Source organism: Alosa sapidissima, chromosome 12 (genome assembly GCF_018492685.1).
Source record: "Alosa sapidissima isolate fAloSap1 chromosome 12, fAloSap1.pri, whole genome shotgun sequence".
Lineage (NCBI taxonomy): Eukaryota > Metazoa > Chordata > Actinopteri > Clupeiformes > Clupeidae > Alosa > Alosa sapidissima.
The window spans coordinates 25838003-25857645 of record NC_055968.1 but is presented as its reverse complement, the minus strand read 5'-3'; the positions used below and the strand labels follow the sequence as shown (position 1 = coordinate 25857645).

The following is a 19643-nucleotide window of genomic DNA, read 5'->3' as shown; positions in this document are numbered from 1 at the left end:
TCTATTGGCCTGTTGTTTTTTGCAGTGCAGTTGCTCTTCGTAGTGTTTTTTTCTTATCAATTACTGACTGCGGGCACAGGGGAGCCTGAATTCTAGTTCCATTTTGCTTCACATCTTCAGGAAATTGCTGATAAAAACGTATATTACTGCTTTTAACTGCAACCAGCACAGTAAGCATCAGTAAACTGTGTTTTGTGTTTGTTTTAAACAGATTGTTCTATCCCGCTCTTGTTGATTTATGCATTTCGTTCCCAGGTGACTTGTGGAGAATTGATTAACAAACCATAAACCCATCCCATACAAAAAGCCCATTACCCAGCCCATTGTCTACAGTGTATAACTGATCTTGTGGGCTAAATCTTAATTGTGTCATGGTGCATTGCAGACAGCAGCACTCCATACAAATCCTCCAAGTCATTAACACTTTAATGAAATTGTATTGATATTTACTAGACTATATCAATATCAGATTAATGTAGATATTTTTAGTATGGCTATAGGTTGCCTGACCTTGACTGTGTGCCTATATTTCATGTCTGGCTCATATTAACTGGCCAATTCTCTGCATTTCACCAATTAGAGTTGAATATCGATTCCTGTTGTCAGGGAATATCATGAAATATTTCAACTAATTAAGTGTTAAATAGCTCTATCTACAAAAGGGTGACACTGTAAAGTCTTATTTGTGCCTAGCTATTTTCACACGTATAATGTCACTCTGTAGAAGAATTCCCTGTCTTCCTTATCTTTTGTCCTGTACACTTGTTCCAACTCAGCATTAATCAGTATTTGCCAACACACTCCCAGACTAACAGACTGAATCAGTTTAGTCTAGTCCTTCCAGCTGTGGTGTTCTTAATTAGATACGTTCAGCTGTTCAATAGAGGAGTCCTACAACAAGTAGCTCTTTGAAGTCCTATTTTTAGACTTAACAAACACACAAAGAATCAACATGGTTGTGTTTCTTAGGCGGTGAACATAGGACTCCTTTTTGCTTCAAATGTATTTAATGGAATTGAAAAGTTCCTGGTAAAGTGTGTCAAACTCCAAGAATGGCAAGAGGGAAAATGAAATAATAATAGAAAAAACAAGTTCAGCAAGAGGAGCGGAAGAGGAAAAATATAATAAAAAAAAAAAATACCATCCCATCCCAGTCTCTTTGAAGTTGGGATTCTAGTAGGGGAAACACAGTGGATGCCAGGAAAAGCTGTGGGTTCTGACCACAGAGGAGTGGGGCCTGCCTGTTCCTCTGCCTGGCTAGCAGCGAGATTGCTTGAATTGGCCCCCAGCCCTGCAAGCCTCCCTCCCTCCCTCCATTCTTCCACACAAAAGGCTGAGAAGATAAAGGAGCAATTTTAAAGTTGTATTCCTGCCTCCCTGTCCTCTCACTTTCATGTTCAGCTCCCTTCTGGGATTGGATGTGTGAATTGCTGCGAGAGACGACTGTTGTTGTGTGTGTGTGTGTGTGTGTGTGGGTGGGTGGGTGGGGGGGGGGGGGGGGGGGGGTAGGGGTTGGGATGCCACGGCAGGATGGCTAGGGAATACTAGATGGACACTTCAAAAGCAATCCCATTCCCATCTCTCTGCACGGTGGAGCGGAATCCTGTCCATTCACAGGTCAGGGGCTCCGTAGTCCAGCCCTCCCTCTTTAGCCCCCCCCCCCCCGCGCCATCCCTCCTCGAGTGGAGGTGAGCACTATAACACAGAAACGAGGCCCACACCTCATGCCATTCTGTTCCATTGCCTACTCTGCAGAATGAACATTATGAGGAGGCATATGGTGTTGTTGCTGTTGAATTACCTGCAGCTCCCCAATGTATTATGTTCAGGATATAATGAACCCAGGTTTTTTTTTTCTCTATGCGTGGTGAAACACAAACAAACGCCATGTTATTACAATAGCACATAAAACACAAACGTCGGGACATTCTGTAGTCGCGGGAGGGTGTCGCTGCTCGGTTAACACAGACGGAGTGACAAGCTGTAGACTATAGAGTTTTTGTGTAGCGTTTGTGTTTGAGTTGAGATCAGGCAGAACAGCATACTGCATCCTCTCTCAGTGCAGCATAACTACTGGCTTGGCAGGCTCTTTTTTAAGTCCCCCTCCCAGCTCAGCGTGCCATGTCTTCTCTTCAGGGGTGGTGTTCCATTACCGGGCTCCGCACGACCGCTACGCTCTCTCCTTCGCCGACGCCCAGCGTGTGTGTCTGGAGAACTCGGCGGTAATAGCCACGCCAGCACAGCTGCAGGCCACCTTTGACGACGGGTATGACAACTGTGACGCAGGCTGGCTGTCGGACCAGACGGTGAGGTAAGGTCAGCTCTCTGTGGTGGAGCGTAATGTCAGTGCCAGAGATGAGCGTGCAGAAGAAACAGTGATTAGCCTAGGACACCCTGCGTGCTCTTTTTCCTGTAAACATCTGTTTAAATTTGATTGTTCTTTTATATTCTGCCTGAATTGAAAAAAAAAGAACTGAAAGAACAGCACCTTTTCACAGGGGGAAGGTGGGCGTTTGACTGATTACTGTCAGAGCACGTATAATTACAGGTTTATAGGTCATAAGCTTTTTCACTTCTGTTGTCAATACCCATAAGCACTTACATGCACAACAGCTCTCTCATTGCAGTTATTGCGAGACCCCTGCTACCTCCCCCTACTCATTAGTGGCCAGCGGCCTGTCAAACCTGGGTATTGATACTGATGCCCACATGCAGCTGTTATGTGCATATGTTCAGCCGCTAATTGTGCCGGGGGGGGGGGGGGGGAGTCATTTTCATAAAGTGCAGCCATAAGCGCCCGCCCTCCCACCTGGGACACCTGTGATTGGGCCATCTCCAGAGCGACTTGGCTGCACATCAATGGAGAGGCGAGCGCTCACAATTAATGCGGCAGGGGAAAAAATAGAGACATCAGAGGTTCTGTGAACGATTGAGTTAGATTTTCTCTTTTTTTCCTTTCTTTCTTTCTTTCTTTCTTTCTTTCTTCCTCTCTCCTATTGGCTTGATGAAACAGGTTGAAATATAAATTGTTGGTTCTGTGGAGTGTGTGAGATTTCGTGCGCTCTCTCCTTACCAACCCCAGAGTGTTGTATATAATCTCTTAATCAGCCTTTAGCTCAGCACCTCAATGCCATTTGAATCAATGTACTTTAGAGTAATTGCACAGTTGGAGCTGTATATAGATCCATCTCCACCTCCAGCCAGGGGGGGACTGTTGGAGGAATTCCTGATTTCTTTGGCTTCTCTCTGCAGGTACCCGATCCAGTCTCCAAGACCAGGTTGCTATGGAGACAGGGAGGACTTACCTGGCGTTAGAAACTATGGCAATCGGGTCTCCGATGAGCTGTTTGATGTCTACTGCTTCGCCAGGAAGCTGCAAGGTACGGCAGGAGCGCATCAATTAGGGATTAGTCATGCATGGACTTCCAAAGCCATGGGACGCCACCGATACAACACCAGAGCTTTGGCTTAAACTAGCGCCATGAGGAAAGCGAAAGCCATGACCCACACCTTCCAAGTACCCTGCTCAGTTCATTACAGCCAACTTACCATAAAGTAGGGCACTTTCCAAGCCTAGCGTTCTGGTCCATGGCTAGGGTGAGCCTAATAAAGACTCGTTCACAGGTGACCATACAGGTCTGTTTTACATATGGGTTATCACCATCTCATTAGAAAGGAGAGATAAAAAGCAGCATTCACAAAGTGTTCTTCTAAATGACCAAGCTCTCTATCTCTCCTGCTCTCTCCAAAGAGTGATTCATACACAAACGTGCTGCTAGTTTGTCAAGGCAGAGACCTCTGGCTGGGCTACCCCAGTGCCATCCTTCACCACCTTTCCCCTGCTCTCCTTCTGTCATGCTGCTCATTAGGCTGTGTGCCCTGTTAACCTCGCTCTCTCTCTCTCTCTCTCCGTGGCTCTTCTCTCTCCCTCTCTCCCTCCCTCCATCCCTTCCTCCATCCCTCCCTTCCCTCCCCCCTCGTTTTCAGGCGAGGTGTTCCACTCCTCCGTTCCAGAGAAGCTGAGCTTGGCCACGGCCTCCACGCACTGCCACACGCTCGGCGGCCAGCTGGCCACCGTCGGGCAGCTCTATCTCGCCTGGCAGGCCGGGCTGGACCGATGCGACCCAGGCTGGCTGGCGGACGGCAGCGTGCGCTACCCTATCAACCAGCCACGCCGGAACTGTGGTGGGGACGAGCCCGGAGTGCGCACCGTCTACCACAACCCCAACCGCACCGGCTTCCCTGACACAACCACCCTGTTTGATGCCTACTGCTACCGAGGTACCATGGCAACCAATGTGATCGTGATTCATTATTTTAATTAGATTTAATGCGTGCATGCTTGGATCAACATACAGTAGGCTTTCCTGTTTCCTTTGGGAATATAAGTGCTAAGCTCTCAGTCTAAACCTTCATTCCTTCGAATTTTTCAGGCAGACTACATGTGCAGTTTCTGTGCGTACTATACTTTCTGTGCAGTTTCAGATATCTAGCAGACCAACTTTTTGTAATGGATGGAGTAATGTATGAGTGCATGAATGCATTTGTATACTAATTAGATAGAATCACTGAGAAACACCCAGAAGAAATACAGTAGTTTGCAAGTGGGCAAATGCTGAGCATACCAAAACAAATACATAAAAACATGTGCAAGGCCAACCATATGTCTTTTTTTATGCAGCTCAGGGCATTGACAAATTCGCAGATATGAAGCTAATATTTTAACCAACCTATTTTAATCCCTAATAAAGCATAAAATATGTACTGTTGCAAAGTTCAGTAAATAATGAACTTCCCTCATGCTAAATATTCCAGTAACACAGAATGAGGAAAAAGCTGTGGAAGCTGTAGGACTTCTCCAGACTGGAGAAGACCTCGAGTCGGGCCCCCTCGAGGGTCAGACGGATCCCCAGAAGAACCATCTCTCCCAGCCCTCCTACCCTGAGCCCTCCACATGGACCGGCCTAGTGGACCTGGAGAAGGAGGGCATCAACTCCATCGTCAGTAATGAGTCCTCGGAGATATCTGAGGAGCATGTTGTGATTCACTTACGGCCAGACGAGGCCTCAGTTCGCTGGGGTGAGGAGCAAGAGGAGTCCATGGAGGAGCCTCAAGAGGCGATGGCCCCAAAGATCCTGTCTCTGCTGGGCCTGACCGACCAGGATAAGGTGGAGAACCAGGGCGGTTCGGCCAAAGAGGATGAGACCGATGAAGGTACGGAGGAAGTAGAGCTGCCGTTCGGCTTGGATCATCTGACCGTGGCCTCGCCAACTCCTCAGTCCCACACCACGGGTGAGAGCATGCTCTCCAACATCGTCAACACCATCATGAGGCCCTGGAGGTACTGGGCCAGCAGCACCGAGGCCGACGTTCCTCCCACGTCACCCAGCCTGACCAGTGGACCCACCCCGGAGATCCAGAGGGCCAAGTCCAAGCTGGAGGAGCTGAAAGTGGGGGTGCGCAAAGGCAACCCCAGCAATGCGAATGCTATCGTGGAGCCCTCTCACAAAACCTCCACGGCTGTCAGTCCAGCAGGCACAGATGATGGACTGTCTGAGCAGGAAAGGGAGCTGATGCCGGAGGTCCAGCATGCATCCTCAACCGCACTGAAGGGTCCAGAAAATCCTAGTAGGGGTCAGATGTTCCCTCCCACTGCTCAGACCACATCATTAGGTAGATATACAGTCATATTTATGTCGTGTGTCAATGTTCATCTATTTCTCTTCATATTCACAACCTATTTCCATGCATATTTATGAGGTCTTGTTATGCATGGATATGTAGTATGTGTTGTGTAAAATGTCCATTTTACACAATCTCTCTAAACTGTCCATCTCGGTCCATCGACATGTGGTAAGAACTCATTTATTGAATAATTATAACACGTCTTGGCGAGTCAATTATGTTATGTAAATTAATGGTTACACTTTACTTGACAGTATCGGCATAAGAGTGACATGACACTGTCATGAACGTGTCATAAACTAGTCATAAATATTTATGACATAACGCTTCTGTTATTAAGTGACATTCGGTTTTTGTCATAACAGTAGGGTTAGGATTAGGGTGAGGTTTAAAGTTAGGTTTAGGGATAGAGTTAGAGTTAGGGTTAGGATTAGGGTCATGTGTCGTGAAATGAATAATTATATAATTATGTAAATTAGTCCAAAATGGCCATATTTTCATTTGAGATGTCTGTAGAGTTTTGAGCAGAGGGGCAAAAGACAGAATGTAAAAGAGGCTGAGCAGCAGCAGTGCTGTGAATTGATGTGAGTGGATTGCCTCATCAGAGGAGGAAATCCCATTGGGTGAATTTAATCTCATTCAGGCGCCCGGTGCGGCCACTTTGGCTCGGTGATATAGCCCAGGCAGTCACGCAGGGAAATGGGCGGCTGCATCTCCACCACATCTCATTCCCAGTTAAAAAGGGATGTGGAGACATTTCAACTTCGCCAGAAGAGAGTCCAATTTCATCACCTCCGGGGCCATAAATGAGAATCAGTTACTGTGATTTCAGTGGCAGTGGTAAAGAAGAGAGAGAGGGCAGTGATTTGAGTGGCATTGGTCCCTGGTGCTCGGATGGACACAGCAGAGGTCCAGTAGATGAGGCTTGGTGTGGGGTGTGAGGAATGGAAATGTTCTCTCCCTGGGTCATGTGGCTTTACATAAAGTTGGGACTTCATCAATTCAAATGTCCCCCACAGAAACCATTTAACTCAGTCAGCATTAATGTTTAATGTTTTGGGGGAAACCTAGACTTCAGACGCCATGTATTATTTACTTTGGTTTTCTAATGAATGCTTCTTTGCGAGGGTAACACCAGTGGTCCAGCAATCTCAGCCACACACTCAAATTAGCTCTTTTGTTTTTGAATGCTGTCCATAATTACCAATAGATCTTGTGGGAGAAACGCTGAGAGAAAATATTTGATGCACATCAGGAAGATTTAATAGAGGGCTGTCTGAGATGTTTTTCAGCTGTCAAAAAATACTGTTTTGATCATCCATCTTACCAAATATGGTTTAATTGGATTGGAACTATGTAGATTTTTTTTAAAAAAAACTCACAAAGTAAAACTAACATTTGTGGACTTAATGAATATCTGAACCTCCTGTGACAACAGAAACTGCTCACAAGTTAACTTCAAGGCACCCATAAAAGAGGGCTCAGAATGATGTAAATTTCAACCCATAAATGTGTGCTAGTCCTCTTTATAAGATGTGATAACAGTGCTGTTGTTGCAGAAATAATTTATTAATATTTTATATCTTGTTTTTTGAACACATATTTAAAACCATCCATTTCATGCCATCCATGTCATTCTTTCTTTCTCATGTCCAGATTTGGAAATGATTGAATTGAGAAATGAGTTTGTGAATTGTTTCTCATCAGAGACTCTAATTGCTCACCCCGTACCGTCATTGCCCATTCATTTGTACATTTAATTATTAATATCAAACAGGATGAATACATGTCATTACTGTCTCTATATGGAACTGAAGTGCTTAATTAGTTATTCATGTTATTAATTGCACTATTACTCAGATTGAGGCTTCTATGTAGATCCCAGCCCAGCCTCTCCCAGCACAGGGCGATGTTACATCAGCTGATGAAATATTTAGGATTAGCTTAATATTTAATTTAATCCACACAGATCTGCCTGTATTGCTCCAACAGTTATTGTGTGAGTGCAGAAAGAGCAGAGTGTTTGCACTGTGTCCTCGCGGTGTCTTTGCACCTGAGCATACCATGCAGGAGGTGCACTGCTGCGAGAACCCGACAAACATGATTGCTGGGTCCCCCCAAGGTTTAGTGCTACCGCCACTGCTGTAAACAAACACTCTGCTCAGAATACTGTCAGCACAGACTGTTGAACGTCAACAACACACAGCACAGCACCAGTATAATATATGTTCTTATGTTCTGGGAATCCTAGAGGCATTCAGTGCAAATGGATTTCATTCCCGTGCAGGTTATTATTCCAGTATGTGACAATTCATACATTTCTTTACACCTTTCAAAAAGAGAAAACTAATCCTAACAATAAGGTCTTGATGAGTGTATCTAAACCCTGCAATATTGGCTCTGCCATGCCCATAATCACCCTCTAAATACAAAGATAATTCAACAGATGAATAGATTACTAGTGTTCAGGTTGGTATCAGCGTGGGGATTAATGGATGCATAATCATTGTGCTATATTAAGTTGCATATATTAGCCTACATGTAATTATTGCCATCGTCGGGTGGGGGTAGTGAGCTTTCCAAGCGGATCTTGAATGCATTTAAATAAAGCTGTGCTGTCCCTGATTTAATCATTGTCTGTCTTCTGCCTGCAGGCCTGGTTCCACTGAAACCCACTGACGTGGCAAAACCGACCTCAGCCATTAATGCATCACCAGGCTCGAGGAGCACATTTGGATCGTCCCCAGTGCTCGGCAGCAAACAAAGGTGGACCTTGAAATCCATAAAGGGGCCCAACCTTGGCGCCCCAGGCAGCAGCAGCAGCAGTGTCGGGGAGCATATTTATCAGGGCAGAGGTCCCCCCGTGGAGCCCATGGAGGCCAAGGCTGCCGCTCTGGAGATCGTGGCCATGCCTGCGTCCAGAGACGGCCCCTCGGAGAACTACTCCGGGGAGGGGAGGGAGCACGGCGAGCAGGGTTATCCGTTTCCTGGCCTCCCTGCGTCAGGGAGGACGACCTCGCAGGAGGAGGATGCAGATACTGAAGGCAGCACAGCCAGAGACCCGCTGGATGTGTTTAGCGAGCAGGTGAAAGAGGCCGGTGTCTCTGATGTCAGCCCCACCAAGAACCAGCCTGTGGTTCTGCAGACCACCGTCCAGTGGCAGTTGGTGCATCTGCCCACAGTGCCTCCTAGTGGCGGTGGAGGATCGCCAGAGGCCAAGCTGCAGCAGACGTCTGAGTCTGTGGAGCCTGAGAGTACTCCCGAGGAGGCGAGGGGGGAGATCCTGTTTGTCCGCAGGCCCACTGAGAAACTCCGACCAACCTCCTCCACGGGCAAAGATGGCACCCCCTTTGTCAGGAGGAAGCAGAACTTTGCCAAGGGCTCGGCGTCGCAGCGCACCACTCTGGCCACTACCCCCGCATCCAGCTCCACGACCACGACACCAACCCTGCCGCCCACTACAGAGTACACGATGGAGACTGCCTTCACTCTGCTCCCGGTAGAGCAGGACGAGCCCGTCCAGACCCGCGAGCCTCAGCCTCGGGCACAGATCTCCACCACTCCCCCCACTACTGGCCTGGGGCCCCAGACAACCAGCGGCTCACCTCAGCTTACCACACCGTCTTCAGGAGCCAGGGACAAAGCCAGAGTCTCCGCGTACAGGACTCCAGTGTCCGAGTCTTTTGTGGTGGCCCGGGGCTGGAGAACGCTCCCCGGCTTAAGCTTCCTGCCCGTGGAGCATCGGTCAGCCCAGGCCACGCGGAACTCCACGGCCGAGAGCTCGGGCAAAGTGGCAGCCAATCAGGGCTACGAGCTTGAAAATCCATCAGGTAAAAATTCAACCCCTCTCCCTCCATCCATTTAGCCCACCAGCTTTTTCTTTTTGCTGCAAGTCACCATCAACCTGTGATCTCTCAGCCGAGCGTTACATCCCTGCTAAAGTGCTGGGCCCTTGAAGTAGCAGCCACTCATTTGATTTGATTTCATGCTGCTGATGTGCTCCCGCTGGTCGCCGCGGTGATGTCTGTAAACAAAGAGGCTGTAGACTGAAATTGAAGCAGCCTTAGTGGAGTAATTAGAGGGTCAGGGGCGGTGCAATTAAGGGGGGCTTGGAAAAGCAAAGATCTCGGGCCTGAACAAATCAATGCTGGCAGAAGAGCTACAAGACGTGGGCTGTAATTGACTCCAGTCCTTCTCTCTCTCTCTCTCTCTTTCTCTCTCTCCCTCTCTCTTTCTCTCTCTCTTTCATTCTCTCTTTTTCCATTTTTCACTGCTTCCCATGTCTAAAATGGTTATAACTTTACAGAGGCCTTGTGTCTCTAGCAAAATACAGACATTCTAAAGAGATGGCTCTTGCCAGTTCACAGTGGCTAGTACTGCTCTTAGAATATCTTGTTCCTCTGTTGGTGTTTTCTATATGAAGCATATTTTTGTGAAGCGTCCTGTTTATGTTGATTCCATTTGACTTTAGTTTTGGACTTTTCTATATAGATATCTAAATGCTTTTGACTATTTAGCAAACATGTATATTAATCCAATGACAAAAGGGCTAAAAATGCAGTTGTCATGGTGACTGTTGTCCTGAAAAGGTCCTTGTGTTGAATGTTTTGTGCTACGTACTTGAGCTCTGGACATCGAACAAACATCATTGTCATAAAAATACTCCTATAATGCACTAAGGGCCTTTTGGCCGGCCTGCAGTTAAAAACAGCTGCTAGTCAATAATGATACTTACTGTAGCGGACAGGTAAACAAAGGAGTTCATCAAAAGCTTGGCTGCCCTTGAGGCGGGCAGGGCAGGACACTACACTGTTTGTCCTATTCCCTTCCAGCGGTGCCAGTGGAGCTTCCCAGGCCTTTTTAATCAATGATCAGCACACACAAAGACTACAGTAATGAAACCCCCCCCCCCCCCCCCCCATCCAGCCCATTTCGTTGCTCGTAACCTTGTGGGACGTGTAGGCGCTGCAGTGCCCGGCTATGCTCTCCCCACACCCCTGTAGTGACGTGCCCTGCAGCAGTAGGACACACAGCGGATACAAGACAGCCGTGACACGCCACCGCTCCTTCTCCGAGCAGCAAACACCCACACCACTCCCCTCATGTATACACACACTGAGAGACCCAGAGAGAAGCCACTGACAGCTGATCAGCCGCGAAGAAATTCACCGCAGTCTGATTACCATAAGTAAAAATAATCATGAGTGTCAGGTAGGACTAGAAGCCTCTAAAATTAAATATGTTTTTTTTTTTGTTTTTTTTTGTTTTTTTTCGCAGCCGTTGAGTCTAAATGTGGCTGAGGCCATAAAGCACCTCCACCGCCTCTCTCATATGCTGTGGTGCTTTATAGCTGCTGTTATACTTCACAAGGCTTCACAAGTATCCAAAAATTTACAACCACCATTACCTGTAGTTCAGAATTTTGCGTGGCTATTGGGTAGAGTGCGAGCTCTCGCCGTCTGCAAGCTGCCAGGCCCTAAATTATTCACCTCCAGATGAAATCTGTCTGACAGGTGTGTAAGGTCATTTGAGTTACAGTCATCTAGACTAAATCTCCGGTATGGCTGAAGATAGATCACTCCTAAAAACAATGTGTAACATAGCTGCATGTTACATTTAAATTGAAAAGACATTTTTTTGGACCCTTGTCTGCAAAAGTTGTTTTTTATTCCACTTCTACCCTACTGTGAGCTCTGTTCATGTCTGGAGCCAAGAAATTGGAGGCTATTGATTTCTCTGCCCTGCTTTTGCTTTCAGAGAGAATCCAGCTCCATTCAGGGTTATGTCCTAAAATGCGTTTTATTACTTGTTTGGCCCTTGTTATATGCCCCCCCTTCCCAGCAATGTTTACCGCGCCCCGGCTGCCCTCTCCCGACCCAGCGGAACTGTCATCAGTGTGCACAGCGGGCCCCGCCACTGACCCCAGCGACAATGAGCGCCCGGCCAACATGAGGCCGGTGCGATGACACACTCTTCAACCCTGTGCACATCTCTATCCCGCGCCTAATTTCGAAGCCTTTCTCTCCGGCTTAATGCATTAGCATCTGCAGTTTTCCATATCAAACCCGCGCGCTGAATCTAATCCCATACAGTTCAGTAGCGCTTATTTAATGAATAGGATTTGCTGAAGCCCTGCCTTGGGGAGACATTATATTCCATGGTGGAGGGCGATAAAAAGCGTTGCGCTGACTGTACTTAGCACTGGCTTTTTTGTCACTTTTACCATGGGAGCGTGAGCGGAAGTGTTGAAAATGAGCTTATCCAGACAGTATGGTGCACCACTCAAGGCTATGTAAAGAACTCCACTAAGACGTTAGTGTTGATATTACTTAAATAGTCCATTTCAAGAATCACATTTAAAACAGGCTTCCAGTGCAGATTTGTCTTCATAATGCATACTTTTCAACAAATCAGATACACACTTGTGTAATGGCTCTATTTGAATGCTCTTCCTTATGACGCAGAACACACAAGATATTCTGGGTTCTGAGTCCTCGACGTGGGAGCGTGCCTATGTTCCCACAGCCCTATGTTCCCACAGCCCTATGTTCCCACATTCCTACAGTATGTTCCCACAGCCCTATGTTCCCACATTCCTACAGTATGTTCCCACAGCCCTATGTTCCCACATTCCTACAGTATGTTTCCACAGTCCTATGTCCCCAGACCCTAACCAGACCCTAATCCTAACCCTAACCTAACCTTACCTAGAAATGTGGGAACATAGGGCTGTGGGAAGATAAGGCTTTTGACCATTGGGCTGTGGGAAGATAAGGCTGACCCCCTCGACGTACATAGGCTGCTGTGTGGTCCATGTGATTTGGGTCGATTGTTTAGTAAGGTTGGGTTATGCCACTGTGTCCTTGGCTGTGAATGAATGGGTACTCCATCTGCCTACAAATCCTACAAAGTTACATACATTTACATATTTTCTCATATTTTAAGATGTGCCTTTGATTTCCATGTGGGCTATAATTCAGTCAGAGATTGAATCACGCCTCAAATTTGATTTAATCTCTATTTTAAAAAAGTGAAACCTCCACAGTAGAGCAGCTGTTCCTCTTTCATTTTTCCGTCTTTTGCTACGTTCACTCTTGCATACCTTCAGCAACATGATGAATCACTTTGCCATGTTTTACATTAAGAGTAGGGTACTGTAACTGAGTTGTTTTTTTCTCTCTCACGCTGGGCCCTAGAGGCGCAGTTCAGTGGAGATAACAATCTCACAGGAAGTGAAAGAACAAGAGTGTGACTTCGTGGCTCTTTGTTCTGCCATGCCTCCGCTCTGAATATGTTCTTTTATCACGCCGGAATGTGACGCTGGCTGGGAGGAGAGAAGCTCGGCTCCCAGAGCCCGCTGAGAGTTTGTCTCGTGGCACAAGGTGGCATATAGTTATATTGGTCATAATTAGGTGTATTCAGTGTCCGTAGTTTTAAATTCAGGCTTTGTAAAGACCAATTGAAAAAATCACCATTAGTTTTGGACTGAAAGTGAAATGCTGAATGTGCTTGCTTTATGGTGACTGTAAAACCTATTACCCACTGATACCTTATTGTACCACCTCTTTTCCTTTAACTGTTGAAACGAGCGTTTCCATAATTTTTATAAGGACACAGACGTGCAGAATTTAATGGTTAGATGAATTCATGGGGCTCGTATCTGATAAAGCCTCCCGTATGCCCATAGTGAGAGCAATTTGTCCTCCAGTGTCACCGAGTAATGGATATTACTGCCTCTTTGGAAACGTCACCTCAGTGTACCTCAAAGGAACAAAATCAAGCCGTGGGGGTGATAATGGTGAAATACAATTCACATAACCTGGGGCCGTTGTCCACCTCAGCTGAATGAGATTCGCGGGGGCCGAGGGTGGTGGCGACGTGGTTAGAGCCAGGGGCACTGTAACAGGAGCACTGTAGTGAAGTGTTCAGCCATCTGATTCTGCACGGGGATTGAGGTACCCCGCTGATGTGTGATACAGATGCCGCATTCCTTTCAGAAGCGCGAATGTCTCAGCTCCGTTCTCCGCCAATTCCCATTACACTCCCCATTTTAGAATAACAGCCTCCATATGTTCATCATGAACAAAATAATTACCCTAGCTCTCCATGGAAACGTACTGAGTTCCCCGGTACAGAGAGCGCCCTGGAGAACCCATACGTGAGTCACGTGTGGCCTATTCGTGGCAAATGAAAAACGTTGTAGGCCTCGGCCTCCTCAGAATGCGCCGCTGTGTGAATGGCTGGAGTGTGAACTCTGCTGCGATGGCCTCACAGCGCGCCCAGAGCAGACACGAGGCTGTTGAAGTTACTTACACGCAACTTTGGTCTGCACTTATCAACCGAGGGGAGCACTCAGTGTCTGGAACCATGTTCTGGGTCTTTTAAAAGAGGAGGAGGAAGAGGAGGAGGTGGGCATGAGGGGGGCTTGTGAGCCCGTCACATATCCGAGAGCTATAACGGCAGCAGAGTCTGTGGAGTGTAGTGTACATGTCCCCATTAACCAAGCTGTCAGAAACTCCAGAGATGCTAACAGTAGTGCCGGAGAAGTGCATGAAAGCCCTCGGCCGCCCTCGCTTCCTCACTGCATGCTTCTACTCTAGAGACAGAACTCTCTGGAGTCTCTCTCTCTCTCACACACACACACACACACACACACACACACACACACACACACACACACACACTCACACACACACTTTATCTCTCTCTCTCCGTAATAGCCTACTCTGTTTATCCTGAATGTCAATATATTTTATTGTAGTGATGATGATGAAGAACTTTATTAAGATGCATTTTATAGAACTCAGAGACACTGACAGTGATCTATTCACTGAATCCTTTTCATTGTTTGAAATGTGTGCTTTATTATACGAGCTGTACTGTAGTTCCCTTGCCAGACGACGATACATCTTTCTATTCTATTACAGTATTATACTGTATTATATTATAACTACCGTTTTTTACTTGCAGTTTACTTTCACATTCACAGTGTAGGCTCAATACTTGACACTTGCAAAATAAGGATTTATTTCAGCACATAATCATTAGAATTTATTATGGCCCATGTTTATCCTTAATATTGTTCTAATGCAAATTCACAGAGTGTAAAAAAGAGCTGTACTCATAATTAGCTGTACATGTAATTATGAATAATTGTTGAGCTCCCTCTCCACAGTGCCTTTAGTCCTGCTCCCTATTTTGAGATCCACCACCACCACCGTCACTCCTTATGCCATAGCTAGTAACACTCCATCTTAAACATATAAAACATCTTTTCCATTTAAGTCAAACACTTTATTCAGACATTCATGCCATTGAGTGCTATCACCATGAACCAGACTAGAAGGAATCTATAGCCTGGGCATGCTCCATCCTGCTACTCATGTCATGCACTTGAATCACCGCTGTCCATTTGAATTATAGGGGGGAGAGTGACACGGGCTCTTAAGAAGCACATTTAGTGATGTTAGCCATGCTCACAGTGCAGCACAGGGGAATATTTTGACTATATTTTCACTCCATCAGAATTGAACTCATGAGCTTATTGAAGCTTCATAGAGTCACAGACTAATGGTTAATGCATAAAGCATATATTTTTACTAGCTCGGTTAATAGTATTCAGCTTGGCTTTATTAGTGTCTGCCTGGCTGCGCTAGTTGAAACACAGGGACATGATGGGAGCAATGGGATGCAATGAATAGAAGTGTATATTACACATATCACAAGATACAGTTTGAAGCTGGAAGCTGATGGTTGGTGGACAAGGCCCTTTGGCCACAGTCTCTGAAACCCTCCCATGTCTACCCGCTGTGATTGCTAGTGGCTCGACAGGCACAGGCGCTATCAGTGTTGGTGGAGCAATAAGCCTCATATTCCCGGGACGCCCATCCAGCCCTCCTCTCCAGTGACTGTTGTCTGCTCACCCGTGTGGGTACAGATGAGGGCTGCATGATGTGGCACTCACAGCAGCACTGGCCTGTCTGATGCTCTCAGTGTCCATCTGTGTGTTAACCTGCGGTGTGTCTGAAAGAACTGACCGACTGAGGGCAATTCCATTTTCTTTTTTTTCCCGCTGGTCTTGGTCGTTTTTTCAATAATTTCAGTCATTTCATTTCATGTTTTTTTGGGAAGACTACCCTTATTGTGGCGCTTTCCCTCTCCAGTTGTGATGTAGCCACGGTGTTGATGATGATCGAGGCTGGTGCAGAGCAGCTAGTGTTTAGTTCATTTTTAGCCCCATGATATTATTACATTTTTAAAGCACCTCTGCTGTGGTAGGGTGCAATAGCTTATCTATCTTGTAGAGGCACAGAACACTTTAACGGGCAAACCTATGATCCTTGTCACTTGAAAGCTATTACAAGGTTCAGTAGTTTCTGAGGTGATTGAGCTGAGACTCTGAGGCAGTTTGTGTCTTATAAATGTGTGTGTTTGTGTGTGTGTGTGTGTGTGGGTGTGTGTGTGTGTGTGTTTGTGTGTGTGTGTGTGTGTGTGTGTGTGTGTGTGTGTGTGTGTGTGTGTGTGTGTGCAAGTCTGTGTCTATTGTGTTTAGCTCTGACTTTCAAGCACAATCACTGCTCACCCACTCTGTTTTATCTGCAGCCCTTATTGCCTAGTCGGGCCACAGGACTTTCCTAGTGGCTGGCGGTCAGTCTCATATCATCTCCCAGTGGGGAAGGGCACGGTGTCTCTTTAGCAGGGGGCTCCATGCATCCCTGGCTGCCTTATCCGCACTCCCTGAGGCCATGCCTGGCCGCTGCGCTTGGCTAGAGCCTCTGTGTCTGCTGGAGCTGAGCTCGATTTCTCCAGTGTCAGCAGTGAGGAGAGGAGAGGAGAGGAGAGGAGAGGAGAGGAGAGGGGGAGCAGGACAGACAGAGACCGAATAGGAGAAGAGAGACTATTTTAAGAGTAGTGTGTAATTAATCATGAGCCGCCAGCATTTAGCAGAGCAGAAACTTCTGATGGCCCCCTCCACTCTCCAGCTTTTTCTGTCATCTCTCTCTCTCTTTCTCTCTCTCTGTCATCTCTCTCTCTCTTTCTCTCTCTCTCTGTCATCTCTCTCTCTCTCTTTCTCTCTGTGTTTCTCTATCTCGCTTGCTCTGTCTTGCTCTCATTTTTTTCTTCCCACCTCTTGGGCATCCCTTTATTTTCTCACTACTTTATTTAAGCACAAAATAGTCTTTCACTCCTGTTCACCACATCACACAAACACACACGCAGCTGTACTCAGTCATGCATATCACACACACACACACACACACACACACACACACACACACACACACACACACACACTCTGTCTCTTTCTCTCACTCTCTCTCTGTCTTTGTCAATCTTTCTACCACACTCTCCCTCTTTGTCTCACTCTCTATTACTGTCTTTGTTACACACATACATAGACACACAGACATACACACACATATACACACACGCATGCATGCATGTTCACACACACTTATTCCGTACACACATAAGTAGGGGCCTAATCTGTCTAGACACAATTATATTCATACTCTATTTAGCAACTGGGAAATAATCAGTTCTCTCCTGAGGGTACGACTGCTGTTGATAGGCCCCAGACTGAGCAGACTGCTCTTTGTCTGTCACAAATTAATTTTAGCGTGCGTGTGTCTGTATGTCAACATCGTTAAACTTTTACTGTACATATGTATTTTTAAATGCCGGCTCCTTTGTCTGATCGCAGATGGCGAGGAACGGAGCCCCATTTGTGCGTGGTGCTGTAGCTGCTGATTAACCGTGTGAGGACTGTATCAAAGGCCTGCCACTGACATGAGACGGCTCAGTTCAAGAGCACTAGAGACCCTCAAGAACCTTTTGTCTGACGGCTGGAGCGTTGCTTGGAGAGATGATCTGTGATGAATTTGAAATGAACGTTCTGGGTCAGGAGCCTTAAGGAAGCTGTTGGTTTTTGTCTCCCTTGTATCACAAGCAACCCAACACACACTGAATCCCTGTGAGTTTGTGCACCGCACACAGAGGGTAAAACACAACCTCACTTGTTCTTGTTGTTACTTGTGAAAGTGCGGCATATTATGATAGATGGGTGTTGTGTGTTGTGTGCACCCTAATGTGTTATGCTGGCCCCCTAATAACATGCGTATGAAAGCACCTGCCTCTTTGAGCTTTTTAGCGACTGATTGAATCAGGTTGGCCATAGATCTCCTCTTGTTCCATTAAAAACAGCATCTGTACTCATTTTCCTGGGGTCTCCAGAGCATGGCGGTGTCACAGACTTATCCATCTAATCCTGGGAGCTATTTCTGCCTCCTTGCCCCGCATAGGCAGCCGTGTGGTGGTTATGTTACTTGTTAGCTGCAGCACAGCATCCGAAAAAAACACTTAATGGTGTCAAAACCGAGTGGTAACTACTGAAAGTCGTGCCATTTCTGGAGAGCCGACATCCTTTTTCGGTCAAGCACAGCCTGGCATCTGACCTTATTTGGCTCAACAGCATCACTTTTGCCCGTCCATGGCTGGCCATTAATGTCTGAGACATTAGTGTCGGGAAACAGAGATGTAATAGTAGGCTGTCAGGGATTCGAGACGAAGCTCGTCCCTCCCAAACAGAAAAACAGAATCTGTCAGCGCCGGCTCAGGCTGGGCTGCAAGACTAATTGTTGAGAGAGGACGCGCTGCGACAGGAAAACACAGAGCCGTGTCAGATGCCGCTTTTAAATGCTAATGTGCAGACTTATGCACGTACAGTATCACTGCTGTGATGTGTGTGTGTGTGTGTGTGTGTCTGTGTGTGTGTGTGTGTGTGTGTGTATGTGTGTGTGTGTGTGTGTGTGTTCCTTTGTGTGTGTGTGTCCCTGAGCAGTGACGAGTTTTCATTTTCTTCTAACATCACTAAAAAAGACTGGGTTGTGAAATTGTGCCAAATTACGGTCTCAAGACAAACAGGACATAAACGGCATCCATGCTGAGCGGCAACTTTCAGCTGTGTAAAAAATAGCGGGTGTTACAGTTTCATTGCTCTTAATTGCTTTGTTATCAGCCAGATAATTTGACGATACGCCGCATCCCACAATCCACTTTATTTGAGGGGAGAAAAACTCAAGCATCCCGCTGCTAATGTCCTCCTCGAGCGCCCCCCCCACCCCCTGTTGTGCAATGTCAGAGCGGCGGTGGTGTTAATCCATCGTGAGGATCATGGGAAATTGAACGTGCCCTTCCTCCCCCCCCCCCCCCCCCCCCCCCACCTCTCCTCTGTGGGCTGCACTGCGGGGGCACCTCTAGCACCTCTCTCAGCGCCACATCATTAAATAAGACTGGCTGCTGTAATGGTGGCCAAACCTCGTGTTTGATGCCCTGTCAGATCGTGTCTTGGGCAGAAAATGGACAATAAACCAGCACTTAATGCGCTTCTTCTCACACGGGCGAGGAGAGAGCCTGCTGCCGCTGCTACCTCCAGTGTCCTTGCAACCAAAAAAAAAAAAGAAAAAAAAAGTCCCAGCAATTTTAAAAAGTGGGTCTAATTACGATTTAATCTCTTAAATCTCCCGTTCATCCCGCAAAAACATTTCCCCACGCGAGGCGCGGCGACGCTGGCGGCTCGTGGGAGTAAAATGTGTTTATTACCTCAAAATGACACCTTAATGCACCATAAAAAGAGATTGCGGTGTGCCGGCTGAGTGGGGCCGATGATCAGGTAATTTATGAGGGGGTCGCTCATCAGAGGGACACGGCGGCTCACATTGTCCTTCCCCCGCAGAGCATCCGTCATGATAAACGGAGGTGCCGAGTCGACGATGGAGCGTTAGCTCGCCCGTACGCTCGCTCGTTCGTTCGCTCGCTCGCTCGCTCACGCACGTGCTGGCTCTCTCTCCAATCTGTCACCTTGTTGAAAGTCACGCACATGGACTCTCCTCTGTCTTCCTCTTGGAGTTGAGCAGGCAGACACCTCACTCCCCTGTCTGTCCGGCTCTGTCTCTCTC

The 19643-nt window shown here is 47.0% G+C and overlaps 1 protein-coding gene and 1 long non-coding RNA gene across 2 annotated transcripts in view; one reads left to right on the top strand and one right to left on the bottom strand.

Annotated features, from left to right (window-relative positions):
* Window positions 1–19643, bottom strand: part of LOC121724887 — a 178772-nt gene that overhangs the window by 98921 nt on the left and 60208 nt on the right. The gene's annotated exons all lie outside the window — the stretch shown is intronic.
* The window catches only part of ncanb (neurocan b), a 106208-nt gene that overhangs the window by 53347 nt on the left and 33218 nt on the right, over window positions 1–19643 (top strand). Inside the window, exons 5-9 of the mRNA XM_042111758.1 lie at window positions 2137–2311; window positions 3253–3380; window positions 3988–4281; window positions 4816–5673; window positions 8340–9515. Of these exons, the coding sequence (XP_041967692.1) occupies window positions 2137–2311; window positions 3253–3380; window positions 3988–4281; window positions 4816–5673; window positions 8340–9515 (2631 nt within the window). The remainder of the gene's footprint in view (window positions 1–2136; window positions 2312–3252; window positions 3381–3987; window positions 4282–4815; window positions 5674–8339; window positions 9516–19643) is intronic.